Source organism: Nicotiana sylvestris, chromosome 6 (assembly GCF_000393655.2).
Source record: "Nicotiana sylvestris chromosome 6, ASM39365v2, whole genome shotgun sequence".
Taxonomy (NCBI): domain Eukaryota; kingdom Viridiplantae; phylum Streptophyta; class Magnoliopsida; order Solanales; family Solanaceae; genus Nicotiana; species Nicotiana sylvestris.
The window spans coordinates 141,026,994-141,046,934 of record NC_091062.1 but is presented as its reverse complement, the minus strand read 5'-3'; the positions used below and the strand labels follow the sequence as shown (position 1 = coordinate 141,046,934).

Here is a 19,941-nt window from a genome sequence, read left to right as displayed (position 1 = left end):
AGACCCAGTATTTCGCCTTGGGGTGTGCCAGTGTTGTTTGTTAAGAAAAAGGATGGTTCGATGAGAATGTGCATTGATTACCGACAGTTGAACAAGGTCACCATCAAGAATAAGTATCCACTACCGAGGATTGATGATTTGTTCGATCAACTTCAGGGTGCCAAGGTATTTTCAAAGATCGACTTGAGATCTGGATACCATCAGTTGAGGATTAAGGCATCCGATGTCCCTAAGACATCTTTCCGCACTTGGTACGAGCATTATGAGTTCTTGGTCATGTCATTTTGGTTGACAAATTCTCCAGCGACTTTTATGGATTTGATGAACCGAGTGTTCAGGCCTTATTTGGACTCATTCGTGATTGTCTTCATTGATGATATTTTGATATATTCCTGCAGCCAGGAGGAGCATGAGCAGCATCTCAAAGTGGTTCTTCAGACTCTGAAGGATAGTCAGTTATATGCTAAGTTCTCGAAGTGTGAGTTCTGGCTGAGTTTAGTGGCATTTCTGGGTCATGTTGTATCAGTAGAGGGTATTCAGGTTGATCCGAAGAAGATTGAGGCAGTCAAGAACTGGCCTAGACCAACATCAGCTACAAAGATTCAGAGTTTCTTGGGATTGGCAGGCTACTATCGTCGGTTTGTGGAGGGGTTCTCATCTATTGCAGCCCCGATAACCAGGTTGACCCAGAAGGGTGCCCAATTCAGATGGTCGGACGAGTGTGATGCGAGCTTTCAGAAGCTTAAGTCAACTCTGACTACCACACCGGTGTTGGTTTTGCCCACAGGTTCAGGGCCTTACATAGTTTATTGTGATGCTTCCCATATTGGGTTTGGTGCAGTGTTGATGCAGGATGGCAAGGTCATTGCCTATGCTTCGAGGTAGTTGAAGATTCATGAGAAGAACTATCCGGTCCATGATTTAGAGTTGGCAGCCATTGTTCACGCATTGAAGATTTGGAGGCATTATCTATATGGCGTGGCATGTGAGGTGTTCACTGATCACAAGAGTCTTCAGTATTTGTTCAAGCAAAAGGAGTTGAATTTGAGGCAGAAGAGATGGTTGGAGTTGTTGAAGGATTATGATATCACTATCTTATATCACTCGGGAAAGGCCAATGTGGTGGCCGATGCTCTGAGTAGAAAGTCAGCCAGCATGGGCAGTCTTGCTTATATTCCGGTCGGTGAGAGGTCGCTTGCGTTGGATGTTCAGACTTTGGCCAATCGATTTGTGAGATTGGATATCTATGAGCCTAGCCGAGTATTAGCTTGCACGGTCGCTCGATCTTCATCATTGGAGCATATCCGTGATCGACAGTTTGATGATCCCCATTTTGTGTGTCCTTAGAGACACGGTGCATCGTGGAGATGCCAAGCAGGTTACCTTAGGTGATGATGGAGTTTTGAGATTGCATGGGCGAGTTTGTGTGCCTAATGTGGATGGGCTTCGAGAGTTGATTTTAGAGGAGGCCCATAGTTCCCGGTACTCTATTCATCCAGGCGCCGTGAAGATGTATCAGGATTTGCGGCAACATTATTGGTGGCGTAGAATGAAGAAAGATATTGTTGCATATGTATCTCGATGTTTGAATTACGCCATATTTGAAAATATACGAGGGGACCACGGACCCGGAGGATCACTTAATCCATTACATTACTGCAGTAAAAGGTAATGATCTATCAAAAGAACAGGTACCGTCAGTGTTGCTGAAAACGTTCGGCGAAACTCTGATGGGGGGAGAATTGACATGGTATTCCCAACTACCAGCACGATCGATATCGACATTCGAAGTGATAGCCGATAAGTTGATCACTGCTCACACGGGTGTGAAAAAGGCCGAGGCTAGGGTCAATGATATCTTTGCCTTCAGGCAAATGACGGGCGAGGGACTTCGGGATTTCCTAGCCCGATTCAACAGAGTGAGGATGAGTCTACTGAACGTGTCAGAAGGTCAATAGCAGCCTTTCAAAATGGGTTAAACAGAAGCGGATCAAAAGCGACCAAAAAACTACTCAGTAGACTCATGAAGTACCCCCTACCACGTAGGAAGAGATCCACAATGCCTATTGCGCTGAAGTGAGGGCAGACGAGGATGACCTGAATGGCCTGCTTCAGGGTTTAACATCAGTCCAGATCGAGACAAGGAGAGATCGGTGTAACGACGGGCGAAGGGATCAACTGCCACGTTTCAATCGAGAAAGGCATCAGCCCTATATCCGAACACCCAATCTGCCTCCTCCACGACATGCGGATGTCGCGCCCCGACACATCGCACCCCTCTGAAACGAAAAAGGTATGCCTCCATTGCTATCTGATCATAGTTTTTGTGTTTCCCATTCAGAGATAGTATACGCAATGGAAAAGCTTGGTACGAAGGTGCAGTGGCCGCAAAAGATGAAATCGGATCCGAGCACGAGGAGGTCAAACGTCCTGTGTGAATTTCACCAGGAGAGAGGACACAAAACCGAAGACTGCATAGGTCTACGACAAGAAGTAGTGAGGATGTTAAACCAAGGATACCTGAAAGAACTGCTGAGCGATAAAGGACGGGCCAACTTCGCTCGTGGGCGCGACCAACCTCAAGGACCTCCAAAGCCACCATCACCAGCTCGTACCATACAAATGATCATTGGCGGCGGCGACGATACAGTAATCAATCATGTGAAATTCACCACCACACATAAACTCAAGCGGACAGTTGCCCACGAACGGTATGACGACCTCAAAGACAGTATCATCTTCGATAAGTCGGATACCGATGGTTTGTCTTTCCCTCACTGTGATGCTTTGGTTATAACTTTACGCATCGCGGATACCGATGTAAAAAGAATAATGGTGGATGACGGAAGTGGCGCGTGTATTGTTCACCCACGAGTTCTCGTGCAAATGAGACTCGAGGATAAAATAATACTACGTTGCATAACACTAACGGGTTTTAATAATGCAGTGGAGAGACCATCTGGAGAAATAGTGCTACCCGTCCTGGATGGAGGGGTCACCTTGTAAATGACATTCCACGTCATGAATCAGGAAACAGCCTACAACGCCAACATAGGACGTCCATGGATACACGCCATACGGGTTGTCCCGTCAAGTTTTTACCAAGTAATCAAATTTCCCACCCCATGGGGGATATTCAGCATCCGAGGCGAGCCACGCACCGCCCAAGAATGCTACTGGATCGCCCAAGATTGCACACACACTAAACAATATAAAGGGGCAAGTGCGGAGGCATAACAATCAGCTATGTCGGGAACCAGACCCGACGTACAAGTAGAAGCCATCAAAGACCCGAATGTCATAGATGCCTGCAAGGCAACTGTAGAGGATCTCGATCCCATCTAGTTAGACAATATCGACAACACAAGAAAGGCTTATGTTAGACATAACCCCTCGGAAACAAGTAAATATCGTGAGTGTTTAACTAACAACGCTGATTTGTTTGCTTTTTCTCACTCAGATATGCCAGGAATCCCAAGGGAGATCGCCACAGACAGGCTGAATGTCGATCCACTTCATCCGCTGGTACGACAAATAAGGAGAAAGTTCAATGCCTCCATCAATAAGGCGGTCAGTGAGAAGGTTGATAAATTATTCGCTAATGGTTCCATCAGAGAGTCAAAATACCCCCAATGGGTCGCCAATGTGGTCATGGTCAAAACGAAGAACGGGAAATGGCAGATGTGTGTCGACTTCACCGATCTGAACAAAGCATGCCCGAAGGACTCCTTTCCGTTGCCCCACATCGACCAGCTCATCGATGCGACAGGGGGCACGGACTATTGAGCTTCTTGGACACCTACTCCGGTTATAACCAAATTCTAATGGCCGAAGAAGATCAAGAAAAGACAACCTTCATCACTCACCGAGGGACATATTGCTATAAGGTAATGCCGTTCGGGCTCAAGAACGTAGGGACCACATCTCAAAGACTAGTTACAAAGATGTTCAAAGAACAGCTCGGCAAGACCATGGAGGTTTACATCAACGACATGCTAGTAAAGTAGACAAAGAAAGAGGACCATAACGGCCATCTGAAGGAGGCCTTCGAGATATTAAGGCAATACAGAATGAAGCCGAATCCCGAAAAATGTGCCTTCGGCATAACTTCGGGAAAGTTCCTTGGTTTCCTAGTGTCATAAAGAGGTATCGAGGTCAATCCGGATCAGATCAGGGCCGTCAACGCAATACCGGAGATGCTGACCAGCAAAAAGCAGGTGTAGAAATCGACAGGACGAGTAGCCGCCCTGTTGAGGTTCATTTCACGGTCCTCGAATAGATGTCACAAATTCTTCAACGTGCTAAGGAATGCCACGGACTGCAATGGAATGAAGAATGTGTCGATGCCCTAAGAAAACTGAAATCATATCTATCTTCGCCACCACTACTCGTCAAAGAGGACCCAGGAGAATGTCTACTTGTGTATCTAGCAGTTTCCGAAGTTGCAGCAAGTGCAGTCTTGGTTCGTAAAAATGAAGGTACATAATCTCTGATTTACTATATTTGCAAGACTTTAATCGACGCCGAAACAAGGTACCCTCACCTTGAAAAACTAGCTTTGGCATTAGTCGTAGCTTCACGAAAGCTTGGACTGTAATTTCAATGTCACCCCATAAAGGTGGTGACAACCTTCCCCCTCAGAGGTATCCTACACAAATGCGAACTATCGGGTAGACTTGCTAAATGGGCCATAGAATTAAGCGAGCACGACATAACATACCAACCCTAAACTGCCATTAAGTCGCAGGTGCTCGCCGATTTTGTCGCTGATTTTAGCGCAGAAATATTGCCTGAAGTAGAACAAGAAGCACTCCGCGCTTCCACTCATACCGACCTCTAGGTCCTCTACACTTATGGCTCCTTTAACGCCTCGGGATCGGGACTGGGACTCGTCCTCGAAGTCCCTATAGGCGAAGTAATTTTCCAGTCCATACGATGCCCCGAGATGACTAACAACGAGGCCGAGTACGAAGTCGTGATTGCAGGTTTGAAGTTAGCCCTCAAATATGGCGCCCGACGGCTCGTCCTCCATTGTGACTCCCAACTCGTGGTGAACCAGGTCACTGAGACTTTCCAAATCAAAGAACAGAGACTACAGAAGTACCAGTCGGAAATTCACAAACTGCTGCCGAAATTCGATGAATACTGCCTTGACCAGATACCCAAGGCACAGAATATCGAAGCAAATGGCCTCACCAAACTAGCTGCGGCCACCAAAAATATCAACAGGGAAAACATGCTCACCCTCCTCCATTCCGCAATAGACTACGTCGAGGTACATTCTGTAAACTTAACTTGGGACTGGCGTAACCGCCTCGTAGCATATTTGTAGGATGGAACGCTCCCGCAAGATAAAAAAGAAGCCAAAAAACTCCAGGTACAGGCAGCCCGATACAGCCTCGTAGATGGTGATCTCTATAAAAGAACGTTCGACGACCCCCTAGCCACATGTCTTGGGCCAAATCAAACAAGGCGAGTACTGGAAGAAGTACACAAAGGGCACTGCGGTGCCCACATGGGAAACCTCACCCTCATCCGATGCCTCATCTGCGTCAGATACTACTGGCCCACCATGAAAAAAGAAGCTGCAGACTATGTCAGGAGATGTGAACAGTGTCAGAAGTACGCCCCTATGATACATCAAGCAGGGGAACTCCTTCATTCCGTCACTTCACCATGGCCATTCATAAAGTGGGGAATGGACATAGTCGGCCCCCTCCCAGCAGGACGAGGTAAGATACACTTCCTTTTGGTTTTAACTGATTACTTTTCTAAATGGGTGGAAGCAGGTGCATACACTCAGATACGTGAGCAAGAGGTCATCGCGTTCATATGGAAAAACATAATATGCCATTTTGGCATTCCCAAAGAAATAAGCTGCGAAAACGGACCTCAGTTTGTTGGAAAGAGAACGGTTGAGTTCTTCGAAAAATGGCACATCAAACGAATACTCTCCACGCCATATCACCCCGCTGCCAATGGTTAAGCCGAATCCTCCAATAAAGTAATACTGAATATATTGAAAAAGAAGCTTGAGGATGCTAAAGGGCTATGGCCTGAACTACTACCGGAAGTATTATGAGCATACCACACTACGCCAAAAACTAGAACAGGCGAGATGCCATATTCAATGGTTTACGGGACTAACGCAGTTATACCCGTTGAGGTCGGAGAACCCAGTTTGAGATACTCTAACGAGAGCGGACCAAGCAACGATGAAAGTAGGCTACAAGATATGGATGAAGTCGAAGAACGGAATGACATGGCCCACATAAGAATGGTAGCCCAGAAGCAGCAAGTGGAAAGGTACTACAACAAGAGGGCCAAGGTGCGACCACTCAAAGTCGGAGATTACGTCCTCAAGGATAAAACATAAGCAGCGAAATGGAAAACTGGGAACAAATTAGGACGGACCATACAAAATCACAGCCGCAACAAACAAAGGAGCATTCCAGTTAGAAACAATGGAGGGAAAACTACTCCAAAACAACTAGAATGTCGCTCATCTCAAGTACTTCCACTTCTAAAAGAAGGTGTCACCTAAGTCGTACCCTTTTTCCCTCACCTGGGTTTTGTCCCAATCGGGTTTTCCTAGGGAGATTTTTAATAAGGCGGCAAGGGAGACACCTCGAGGATCAAAGTGCTGTTCATTACCCCGACCCATCGACATGATCTCCGGAGCGAAGTAATGAAGGGACTGGATATAGATAATCATCTCCATTGTATGTACAGGGTCATGTGATTCTCACAAGAATTTAATCAAATATCCATTGTATGTGCAAAGTCGACATGTGATCCTTATAAGTATATAATCAAACATCCATTGCATGAATAAAGTCGACATGTCTTCCTACTGGAATACGATCAAATCTCCAACAAGAAATTGCCAAGGCCATCGACAAAAACATGAGTTCGACCTCGTTCGAACTACGACGGGATCCTACTTCGACGATAGTTCAAAGCAAAATCCAAATGGTCAAGCCATCGACAAAAACATGAGTGTGACCTCATTCAAACTACGACGGGATCCTACTTCGACGACAGTTCGAAGAAATATCCCAATGGCCAAGGCCATCGACAAAAACATGAGTTCGACCTCATTCGAACTACGACGGGATCCTACTTCGATGACAGTTCGAAGCAACATCCCAATGGCCAAGGCCATCGATAAAAACATGAGTTCGACCTCATTTGAACTACGACGGGATCCTACTTCGACAACAGTTCGGAGCAACATCCCAATGGCCAAGGCCATCAATAAAAACATTAGTTCGACCTCATTCGAACTACGACGGGGTCCTACTTCGACGTCAATTCGAAGCAACATCCCAATGGCCAAGGCCATCGACAAAAACATGAGTTCGACCTCGTTCGAACTACGATGGGACACTACTTCGGCGATAGTCCGAAGCAACATCCCAATGGCCAAGGTCATCGACTTAATAGCTTAATAGCTCGACAGGTATCAGGGAATCATAAACATTGCAAAGAAGAGCAAATCGACAAAATATATCTTACATTGCATCAAAATGTCATTTACACTTGTCTTTACAAACGGGCTCAAGTATGCCCCCCACAAAAACCCCAAAACAAAAGCAAGTACAAACAAAGACTACACATCATCCCCGGTGGGGTAAACATCTTCGTACCACGAGTCCGAAGCAAGACGGTTCGCATCATCTGAGTTGATGTCATCCCCGTCAGGTGTGAGGGGGTCATACCCGCATGCCTCACGAGTTGCACGAGCTTCGGTGTGCATGGCCTGAAGCTCTGCCTCAGTAGCCCTTCTCTCGGCGTGGAAAGCCTTATACATGTCAAGCCGAGCCTAAGCATGAACCCACAACTCATATAAACAGCGGGGCACGACCGGATCGGCTGAGGCACGAGACGTAGAAGGCTGAGAACGTCGACTCGCATTCTCCGCCCTCAGTAAGGCCACTTGTCCATTTAATGCAGACAGCTCCGCCTCCAGTTCTTTGACACGCCCTTCGAGCCCCGCAACCTTACGACTAGAGGCCTCCTTCTCTTCAACCAGCTCCGACCTACAAACGCGGAGGGCATTCTCCAAATATGCGGTTCCAGAAACAGTTGCCACCAACTTATTAGTACCAACGCTCAGCTCGCCCTTAAGCCCCTCCACCTCCACCGCCTTTGCACTCAACCTAGCGGTCAAATTGGCCACCTTTGCCTGCAAGTCGGCATTTTCGGCCATCACCCCCCTACTCAACTCAAGCTCGTGATCCTTCACCTTGAGGGAAGCCTCGAGTTCATTGTTACGAGCGACAGTCTTCATGAGCTCCTTGTCCCGCTCTTTCAACTCTTCGATCTTACGCTCTACTTGGTTCTCCCACTGTTTGAGCCCCTCGCAAAACAACTAAAACTCAGGGTCCTGATGATTAATGTCGGCCATCGCACGATGCTTAGCACGATACTGTTCATATTTGGATGACATATTATCATAGAGGCCCATCCTTCTCATCTTCTTACGCTCTCTCTCAATCTCCATGACGAGGGTCTGACAAAAAAAGGGAGAAGTTAGAAACAAAATGCAGAACGATGATTACCACACAAACCCAACGACGAAAAGGGAAGGAAAGACACCTACCTCCAAGGCCATACCGGCAACCTTATGAGACAACTCCAAGTCGCTCATCGCCCTAAGCACCTCATTTTCAAGGGCATCACATAGAGGAGCTAGAGCAGACGCCACATGCTCGCAGTTCAGTAGCAAGTTGTAGTCCCCCGGGACGACTATGTGACGATCAGACCCTTCTGTTCTGACCTCCACACGAGTAGACCTACGAACTCATTGACATTCCCTGGGTCGACATCTGAACCTGAGCCGTCACCCTCAACATGACGTCCTCCGACGTTGGACGACGCACCACCCTCAGCAGAGCGCACTGAGCCAGCTCATGGGTAAACTCCCTGCACTTGGGGATATCTCCCCAATAAAATGGCGTCATCCATAAATACGGGTATGGGATCCGTCTGCAATGCCCTGCTTCTATCAGCATCCATGGCCACGTCCTTCCCAAGTTCCAGCCTTCTGCTTTTTCTCTATAACGGCTCGTCCCCGTTAGAGGATTAGTCCAAAGGGTGTGGGGCCGGTACTAAAGAAGCCTCCTCCCTCACGACCACGACTCGAGAGGACCTTCTAATTGAATAGGTTGAGGATTACCCTCTCGAACAGACTCGCTCAAAACAAACTGCGTGTCTGCGGCAGCAACGGCCTGCCAAAACTGCAGGGACTGGCACCCTCCGCTTGGAAGCTTCTCGACCTGTCATCACGAAGGGTCGTAGTAATAAACAAGGTCATACGACCAATGAAGTGGTAAAGAAACATTTACAAGAGGGAACTTTAGGGTCATAACACTTCACGAAGGCGGGCCAATCTCGGGTTTCTGTTGCATAAGGCAATAGACGGGCTACCCAATCCCTGATATCTGTAATAGGGCGAGGTGGACGTCCCATAGCTGCAAATGGAAAGTGGACAAACTTTATAAGGAATACAGATGAAAGAAAAGTAAAACGAGTGGCGACACTTACGAGTCTCATTCCATCGCTCCGGGAACCTGGCGGAGTCAGAAACGACATGCTCGGTTTTGACAAAGAAATACTTATGCCAAAACTTGCGACTTGCCCGGTCATCTGTCCCAACCACCAGCCATTTCGTACCACAGAGCTTCAAATGCACCATGGTACCCCTGTGGAAGCCAGGCGTGAACAGGTGCAAAAGGTGGTGGATAGAAACGTTACACTCCGCCAACTCTGCGTATTTGGTCAGCAACAGAAGTATCTTGAGTGTATACGGCGAAAGTTGCGTCGGACAAACTTGGTAGAACTTACAGAATTCTTCCGCTAAGGGGAACAGAGGAAGAGTATAGCCAATCATGAAAGTTTACTCATAGAAAGCGCAGTACCCAGGTCTGTGGATATCTACGAAATCTCTCCCCGCCGGAACCATATCTACATGAGCGGAAATGCCGTACTTTACACGAAGAGCATCAATATAAACTTGCTCCATCTCAGAGAACACGGGGTCCGGAGTAGGAGGGGGATCTTTGAGGAAGTCACTTCGAGATAAGGGATGCCTCGGCAGTAGCTCCTCCCCCGTAGGAAGGCTGTCACCCTCCTCCCCCATCGTATCTCCACCGCCATAAGGGGGTGCCACAGACAATGGGGTGGCCTCAGGAACCTCTTCATGAGAACGACGAGACCTTGGCATAATATTGTTCAAAGGGGTATCAACATAAAAAGAAGAAGAAGGAGGAAGAAGTTTCAAATGAAGAACGTAAGAAGAAGCAGAAGGGTATGAGGGCAAGCTCGGAAGAATGAAGGAGGTTATCAAGAGTGGAATGGCCAAAAACTTTTGAAAAAATAAACCCTTCACCTATTTATAGGGTTGGGTGGTGCCAGAATCGAAGGGAGAGCCACAAAATAACGCTAAAACCGAAGTATCAAGCCATCAACTCTTGCCTCGAAAACATGTGTGGTGATGACGCACGTGAAAATGACATCATTCCCTCATTGGCCATTTCGTAACGTCACAATGGCTCAAATTTGTCCATAGGAATGCATGGTGTCCGCTCATCAAGGATGCACCCAGTTGCGACCCCGACAAGTGGAGGGACTAACTGTATGGGTCCAAATTTGACCGACCACGACCGACTACGAGTACGACGATTAACGGAGTCTCCTCGAATTGACGCCCTGAGGGAGACGACCCTGAGACAAACCAGAGACGGGACGACCCTTGTAATAATGTATGGCTATCATGGGACATTGGGAATATTCCTTCGAATATTCCTTGTATTTTGTCCTTTACAGTTTAGAAGAATTTCTCTCTTAGTATAAAAGGAGGACAATAACCTTGTAACTGGTATTAAAAACTCTGGAGACATTACTATTTTTATGAATGAAAAGAAACCTCGTGACCTATCTTCTCCTTATTTATCGATCTTTCTAGAGATTATTATCCTCAACTAAAATTTACCTCTTCATCTTTGATTGATTTGTTCAAAAAGGTTTTAATATCTTTTGAGTCAAACACATACGGCAACATGATAGATACGCTTTGTAAACTAAACATTTATATTGACAATGTATAGAAAGTAATCGTTTTACTCATTTCTTTATTGGGAAATTTTCGGGCAAAAAAATTACAAATGATACCCAAAAAAACAACCAAATGTCACCTTGAAATTTTAAACATCACTTAACTGGATACTAATTTTTTCGTTTGATATATAGACGAATTAGCAAATTAAGCCAACAATTTTTTTTTTTTTAATCAAGGTTTGAAATACGAGTTTGGAGTTTTTTTCCTCCACTAGCTTGAAGTTTAGTTAGAGCATAGGAAGTTTACAGTCTCTCCTCATATTTGTTTTTTTGAGTAAGCAATATGAACCTCAAATACAAGGAGAAAGTAAAAGAAAAGTTCGATGAGAATCAAACTTAATATTTTTTTCCATAATCTAATTTTCCTTATACTATTGAAGGAAATATCATCATTTTTTGACCATTTAATTAGACGTTTTTGGTATGACAAAAGTCATTTTCACATATATTTTTCATGCGTTTTTATTTTTTATTTTTAATAGAAATAGTTTTCAAGAACAATATCTATCTATAATTAAAAGCAGAAGAAAAACTCCTACCATTAAGCCAAGTGGCATTATCCCAAACTGCCACTTGGCATTCTAAGACATTGCTCCAACTAATTAGGAACTAAAATTTTATTTGGAATAAAACTGCCGTACAATTTTATTTGGAACACAACTGCCGTACAAAATTCAGTAAAACTTTCAGAATATTTTAATTTTTTTTTAAGTATTATTAAATGATTTTACATGTGAAAACCGGTTAATCCATAAATATTAGTTAAAAACTTTTTACTTTCCACTTACTCTAAATTATCTCTGCAAAATCACGATAGTCAGAGTGTCCTCAACTATCTAAACCACGATTGAAAGTCACGATTGAAATCTACTATACCAGGTAACAACTGCTCAAAACTGCAAACTTATATTTCTTTCACTAATACACGGTACTTCAATTCTAATCTTCCTACTGCTATCAAGATTTCAAGAAAACTTACGGCTTATGCAAAAGATGGCTACTCACATTGATTTCATCAAGGATATAACAATTTCGAAGATGCAATGGAAGTTGAAAGTTCGGGTTGTCTGTCTGGGGGAAGTACCAGATCGTTTTAATCTAGGCACTCTTGATTGAATTGGTTCTACAAGATGAAAAAGTATTTTAAATATGTTTATTGCCTTGCTAATTCGTTTTGCTCTCTCTTTCAAAATCAGAAGACAGATCTAATCCTATTTATATTGTGTTGTAAACCATTAAAACACACCAAAACCCAACTTCAATATTATTGTATCTGGAAAAAGAAAAGACTGGGATTTAGAAACTGTTTTTTAAGTTGCAGAAGATACAAAATCCGTTCAAATATATTATTGAAAAGTAGAAACTGATTCCTTTTGTTCTCTGCTTTTTAAGTTGCAAATTGCTAATTATAGAAATCTAAATCTATTTTTCTGTATCTTTGACTTACAAATTCGTTCAAATATATTGTTGAAAAGTAGAAACTAACTCTTTTTGTTCTCTGCTTCTTACACTGCTCTATTTCTACAGTTGAAAAGTAGTATTAGTATGAATTAAGTTGCAATGTGGAGTTGTTGCTCTATTTATTTTACTTATTAATTTGTTCAACATTACTGTTGAAAAGTAGTATTAATATAAATTTGTTCAAATATTTTATGAAAAGTAGAAACTAATTCCTTTTGTTCTCTGTTTCTTTAGTTGCAAATATGAATTTGTTGCTATGTGTCTTTGACTTGCTAATTCTTTCAAATCTACTGTTGAAAAGTAGTATTTGAAATGCAACCCAGTTTTAAGAAAATAGTGAACAAATAAATCATCCTCAAAACAGTTGTAGAAATATAAAATAGGGGACAAAAGGGGTTTAAAAAAGGTTTTGGAATTAGCAAAAACAGTTAAAGTTGCAAATCTGGAGTTTTTGCTCTATTTCTGTCACTTATTAATTTGTTCAACTCTACTATTGAAAAGTAGAGTTAATATAAATTAGTATTACTACAAAAATTTGTAATCTCTGTTATTTAATGTAATTTCTTTGCAGGGCCATCAGATACATGCTTCTATTGACAAGTCAGTTTTGCATCTTTTCAAAACACAAATTAATGAGCTTGGATTATATTTTATGACGAACTTTATCGTTTGCCAAAACAAGGAGAGGTTCAACACCACAAAACATAGATTGAGGCTGACATTTACTCAACGGACAACAGTGGCTGAAATAATTGATCCACTTTTTCCCATGAATATCTTTGATCTACGACCATATCATCAATTGATAAATAAAGTTGATGTGAATGAGAGTGAATTATTTTGTAATAATAACTTTTACCTTAATAATCTAATTATTAACTTTAATGCTATTTATTTTAACATCTTTTTTTCCTTTAGATGCGATCAGAGAAATTGTCAATTTAAGTGAGGTACACACGCAAAAATAAGGTGGAATTTTTAGGAAGTTTATGGGTATCGAACTAGAAGATGATGAGTAAGAATAAACAGGCATCCATGGATTAAGGATAGATTTGATAATTACATATGCTAAATATTATATACTATTTCTATTTGACAGGAGAAACAAGTTATCTGCTACATTCTGGGGCGAATTTGTTGATCAAGTTATACCTCACCTGCTAAGTTCTAACAACCAGCCTATTATTGTTGTTATGCAGCTCATAAAAGCCCATAAATTTCAAGGTAAAATGTAACTATACAATTTGACATTACTTTGTGAAAGTTATTCATTACATCTTACACGTACTTTTTTTTGCAGATTCATATTCTGTGCACAATACTTGGAATGCACCAAAGTTGTGGATTAATCCTACTTTTCCTCAATCTGACGAGTTTAAAACGCGGTTTAATATATTTTTTCCCTGTATCTACACTCATATCTATTTTTCAAGTATAGTTCCAACTGTTTTGCTCATTTATAAATATAGATTACTTTCTGTTTGGGATAGTTACTCTGAGAGGCTGACTCAAACCATCTCTCAACAAAGTTACTCTGTTTCGGATGAGTTAGAGAAGGACATTGTTGAAGTTAAAACAGTTGGCCAATTAGTAGAATTCATGCAAGTGAGTTAACTATTTTTATCTTCTTTCTTTGAAATTTCGAAAGACCATCTTTTCTATTTGTTTTCTTCTCATCTTTTAGCCTTTGGTTCTCCTATTTTATGGCATTAAAATGTGATTAAACATTTAGAATATGATAAGTTTTTATACGACAGTTACTCTATTTGCATAAATATGTAGAGTTTAACTAGTGTAATTTGGTATAATATTGGATGGAGGACATGGCAGCTCTGCTTATTTACTGAAATCGTCGGGGGCTGATGCTTTTTCTTTGCTTATATGAATGCACAAAAGGGAAATATAGTAAGAACTCTTATCATATCAATAATCTACTGCAAACTTAATATGTTACAAACATAACACTACCTTTAAACACAAAATCTTATAGTTATGCAAATTGACCTATCTTTAATCTCTGTAATAAGAAAGTTGTATGTAAGATATGTTTTACCACAAATCATACTTTATATCTTCACCTCTCAGATGACATATTGATTACTAATGGATGACAACCATAATTTTTCTAATATAAAGTATGCCTGTCTTATATCATTCATGATTTGCACATATACGCTCTCTCTCAACCTCACTATTTAAAGTAATATCATTTTATTAAACAGGAAAGTCCCTGTTGGATTGTTGCAAGTATTGGAAATTTAGAACTTGGAAAAGGATGGTTGTATGTCAGTTGCAAGAAGTGTCAAAAAAAGGTGGATAAACTAGAAAATATTTATCAATGCCCAAAGCCCAAATGTAAAAATGAAGATTACTCATCAGTTATTAGGTAAAAGCAGCAGTTCTATTTTCTTAATCCATCAAAAACGTACATTTATATCTCAAATCAAGTCTGCATTTAGGTACAAGCTTCAGGTTAGGGTAATGGATACTACTGGTTCTGTTTCCCTATTGCTCTGGAACCGCGAAGCCATGTTTCTCATAGGCAAATTCGTAAAAGAATTGAAGGAAGGATTTCTTGAGGTATATCAACTAATTAAATTCATATTTGTTGTTTGAAAAATTCTAACGCAAAATTTCATTCTAAAATACTAGCACTGTTGATAAGTATCCCTATCCAGTAGAGCTGAACAATATTCTCCAAAGAAAATTCATGTTTAAGGTTATTGTCAAGAGCTCGAACATTCAACTGCAACATGAAGTTTATAGTGTTGTTAAGCTTACGGATGAGGAGAAACTGATAAAGAAATATAGTCCTGATCCACCTTCAGATGACTTAACTGTATGTCATATTTGCTCACAAACTTCATAACATATTTAAATTGCAAATTCTTTTAAATTGCATAATTTGAATCATAATTTCAAACTCATTTATTATTAATTTTTGATAGGACCCTGACTTCAATAATAATCAAGTCTTTAATGGAGAGAAGGAATGCGAGGTAAATACATCGCTCACTTTTAATTGGTCCTTTAAGATGAAACAGACTTATATATCTAGAAGGATATGTTTCTGAATAAATTTTCAGATCTGGAGATTTTTTTATAACTTTAAAAGTTGTGAATGTTCACTTTGTCTATTCTATAGGAAGCTGCAAACTCATTATTAATATTTTTTTTATATTATTGATTCTTCTAAATAAAAAATTTTCAGGGTATAAATTAATAAAGCTATAGGAACTGTAAGTTCACTACTTATTTTCACAATTTTTGTATTTTATATATGCAGGATTCTACTGAAGAGAACGAGTTAATCAATAATGCAAATACACCTGCCAAGATAAGTTTAACTAACACCGCAACAGTGGTTCAAGAAGATCCGAATACACAGTTGTCAAGAAATAAAATCAAGAGAGTATTTAAGAAGAAGAAAACTGTGACGACCCGGCCAGTCGTCTCATGAGATACCGCTCCATTTTCCCCATTTTTGCTTCTTTATGCTTTGTTTATCTGTGTTATGTGGTATCGGGTTGGTCGGATCGAGTTCGGAAAGGATTTGGTAAAGTTTGAGACACTTAGTCTCTTTAGAGTGAGTTTAAGTTGGAAAAGTCAACCGGATGTTGACTTATGTGTTAGAGGGGTCGGATGTGAGTTTTGATGGTTCGATTAGCTTCGGGAGGTGATTTGGGACTTAGGAGCACGATCAGAAAGAGTTTTGGAGGTTCGGAGTAGATTTAGGCTTGACTTGGCGAAGTTGATATTTTGGCGATTTCCGGTTGGTAGGTGAGATTTTGATATAGAGGTCGGAATGGAATTCCGAGAGTTGCAGCAGTCCCACTGTGTCATTTGGGACGTGTGTACAAAAATTTTAGGTCATTTGGACGTGGTTTGGTTGGGTTTTTGATCAAAAGCGAAATTCGGAAGATTTTGGAAACTTAGGCTTGAATCCGATGTGTTTTGATTGATTTGATGTTGTTTGAGGTGTTTGGAAGATTGGTACAAGTTCGAATAAGGTTTTGGGATATGTTGGTGCCTTTGGTTGAGGTCCCGGGGGCCTCGGGGTGATTTCGGATGGTTGACGGGGAGTTTGAAACTTTGTTGCAGCTGCTAAAATTTGCCGCTTCTGGTACTTCCGCACCTGCGGATTGGGGACCGCAGGTGCGATAAGGGAGGCCGCAGAAGTGGAATCTGGAGATGTTGGCAGGGACCACAGATGCGGTTATGGGACCGCACCTCCGAAAGCGCAGGTGCGGAAGGTTGATCGCAGATGCGAGTTTTGGCCGGGTAAGTGATTTCCGCAAAAGCGGACGAATGACGTCAAATGCGGTACCGCAGAAGCGGGTAAAGGGGCCGCAGATGCGAAAATGTCTGGGAAGAAGGTATAAATTGTGCCCTTCACGATTTTGAGCTATTTTTACCATTTCTAATTCGGCTTGGGAGCTTTTTGGACGATTTTGAAGAGGGATTTCAAGAGAACTTCATTGAGGTAAGGAATTTGGACCTAAAACTCATTCCTATGCTATTATTTCCGGATTAGAGCGATCATTAATGGAATTTAAGGGCTAAAATTGGGGAAACTAGGGCTTGGAAACTTAGACCATTGCTTGAGGATTTGAAGGACCATTTGAGGTCGGATTTCAGAACTTTTGATATGTATGAACTCGTGGAGAGATGAGGAATCTATTGATGTAAAAATTATCGAATTTCAAGGCATGGGCCCGGGGGTCGGGTTTGGCCAATATGGGATTTTTGGTATTATTTGATTGTTTTCGCTTGGGCTTCGTTCCCTTAGCATATTTTGACTCCGTGATTCTGATTTTGGATAGATTCGACGCGAGTGGAGGCTGATTCAAGGGGCAAAGGCGTCGCGGAGTAGTATTTTCACCGATTTGAGGTAAGTAACCATTGTAAATCTGGAATCGAGGGGACAAACCCCGGTATTTGACTTGTTTAATGCGGTGATGTACATGCTAGGTGATGAGCATGTGGGCGTGCACCAGTAGGGATTGTGACTTGGTCCGTCCCGTAGCGACTATTAAGTCACGTATTTGATTTGGACCTTATGATATTCCGTACTTTAGCTATTTATACTATATTATGGGTTGTATGCCATGTTTGGGGCCTTGTGCCGACCTGTTGAGACCCTTAGGGGCATTTTTACTGTTTTTTCTCACTCTACTTGTTGAAAACATATCCTCAGTCATGTTTTACCTGTTTAAATGTTTAAAACTGGTTTTATCACTCTACTTTAAAAGGTGAGGATTGTTTGGGCTGAGTTCCCTAATTTCTATTGTTGTGCCCGAGAGGCTGTGAGATTAATGACTGAGAGAGGTTGAGAACCTAATAGTGAGGATATTATATGTATATATTATGGATCGGGCTGCACGCCGCAGCGATACTTATATGGATCGGGATGCACACCACAACGATATATATATTGGATCGCGTTGCACGCCGCAGCGATATATATCTTGGATCGGGCTGCACGCCGCAATGATATGTATATTAGATCGGGCTGCGCGCCGCAACGATATGATGTTTGGGTTGTAGGAGCCCCTCCAGAGTTTGTACACCCCCAGTGAGCGTAGTCGACTATAAATTACGGATCGGGCTGCACGCCGCAGTAGTTACTATGATTTCTATTACTATGAGATATTAATGAGCCTGAGTGCTGAGAGTGAGTATTGAGTGACGAGAGGTGAGTCACGAGTGACTGAGAGGCTACCCGAGGGGCCATATTCTGAGTGATACCTTGCCCAAGGGGCCAAGTTATGTTATTTTCACTAATTTCACTCTTCTTTTAAAATAAGCCTCTATTGGAAAAATTGCTAAGTATATGATTTCAAGTGTTTAAACTGAAATTTGATGATTTTTGATGAAACTGGTTTTAAAATGTGGAGTTGACCTGTTATCCTGTTGTTTATTCAGTTATATGATTTTTAACTGCTCGTCACGGCTTTTAGACCTTATTTACTTTAGTTATTTACTGAGTTGGCGTACTCACGTTACTCCCTGCACCTTGTGTGCAGATCCAAGTGCCCGAGTGGCAGAGTGAGGGTCCTCAGCTGATCCAGAGCTAGCCGAAGATTTCAAGGTAGCTGCATGGCGTCCACAACCCTGTTTTCTCCTTCTTATCTTGTTCTTTCCACATTTTCTAGACTTATGTTGTATCAGACAGTCAGTTATGTAGTAGAGGCTCTAGACTCGTGACACCAGATACTTGGGGGCTGTGTAGTTTTCATGTTTATTTGACTTCCGCATATGTAATTGTGTTTTAAACGCTTATTATGAAAATTTGGTATTTAAAAATCTGTGTTAGAAAATGGCTTACTGTAAGGAAAAAGGATTGTGATTAGATGAATGAGTTGGCTTGCCTAGTAATGTGATAGGCACCATCACGACTGGTATTTGGGGTCGTGACAAGTTGGTATCAGAGTCTAGGTTGCATAGGTCTCGCGAGTCATGAGCCGGTTTAGTAGAGTCTCGCGGATCAGTACAGAGACGTATTTATCCTCGAGGGGCTGCAGAACCTTTAGGAAAATTTTCATATTCTTGAAATTCTTGTCGTGCGAACTTGTTGATCTGAATGCTAAACTTCTGTTTTTCCACTCTCTCACAGATGGTGAGGACATGTGCTATCGGGCAGGGTAGACGACCACCAGTTCCACTAGTTGGGGCCACCAGAGGCCGAGGACGCGGTCGAGGCCGTGGTAGGGGCAGAGCAGCTAGGGCAGCACCCGCAGATCCACCAGATGCCCTAGTTCAAGATCAGGTTCCAGTTGTGGACGCTACAACAGCACCAGCTCAGGCACCAGGTGCTCCCATTATGATTCTAGGCCTTCAGGAGGCTTTAGCTCAGATCTTATCAGTGTGTACCGGTTTGGCTCAGGCCGTTTCAGTTACTACGGCCACAGCTACTTCCCAGGCCGGGAAAGGCACCTAGACTCCCGTTGCTCACACGCCTGAGTAGGTTGTGCAGGGACTCTAGACACCGGGGGCACCTCCAGCCCAGCCGGTTGCACCAGCTCAGGAGTTTGTGGTACCAGTTTTGCCGGACGATGAGCAGCGTTGACTAGAGAGGTTTGGTAGACTCAAGCCTCTGACTTTTAGCGGTTTAGAGGGCGAGGATCCCCAATGTTTCTTATATAATTGCCAGAGGATGCTTCGTACAACGGGGATTCCAGAGACCAGTGGTGTAGCTTTTACCACCTTTCAGTTTTCTGGGGCTACCTTCACTTGGTGGGAGGCGTATGAGAGGCATAGGCCTGTTGGTGCAGCGCCCCTTACTTGGAAGCAGTTCTCTATTCTCTTTCTGGAGAAGTATGTGGCACAGTCTTGCCGAGAGGAGCTGCGTAGGCATTT

At 42.5% G+C, this 19,941-nt stretch overlaps 1 protein-coding gene across 1 annotated transcript; it reads left to right on the top strand.

The window, feature by feature from the left end:
- The first annotated feature begins 12,114 nt into the window (after positions 1–12,114).
- LOC138871394 (replication protein A 70 kDa DNA-binding subunit A-like) lies at positions 12,115–19,522 on the top strand. The gene is made up of 11 exons (XM_070149268.1): positions 12,115–12,183; positions 13,154–13,182; positions 13,682–13,806; positions 13,883–13,967; positions 14,052–14,187; positions 14,805–14,968; positions 15,042–15,162; positions 15,302–15,421; positions 15,531–15,581; positions 15,869–15,994; positions 19,199–19,522. The coding sequence occupies exons 1-11, from the start codon at positions 12,115–12,117 to the stop codon at positions 19,520–19,522; spliced, it is 1,350 nt and encodes a 449-aa protein (XP_070005369.1).
- The last annotated feature ends 419 nt before the right edge of the window (positions 19,523–19,941 follow it).

Bases quoted from the DNA above. Each gene is read 5' to 3' on its own strand.
- LOC138871394 (XM_070149268.1), top strand. From the start codon at position 12,115: ATGGCTACTCACATTGATTTCATCAAGGATATAACAATTTCGAAGATG. The intron at 13,183-13,681 runs GTCAGTTTTGCA...TCTATTTGACAG, and splicing joins ATACATGCTTCTATTGACAA to GAGAAACAAGTTATCTGCTA. The intron at 14,969-15,041 runs GTAAAAGCAGCA...GTCTGCATTTAG, and splicing joins GATTACTCATCAGTTATTAG to GTACAAGCTTCAGGTTAGGG.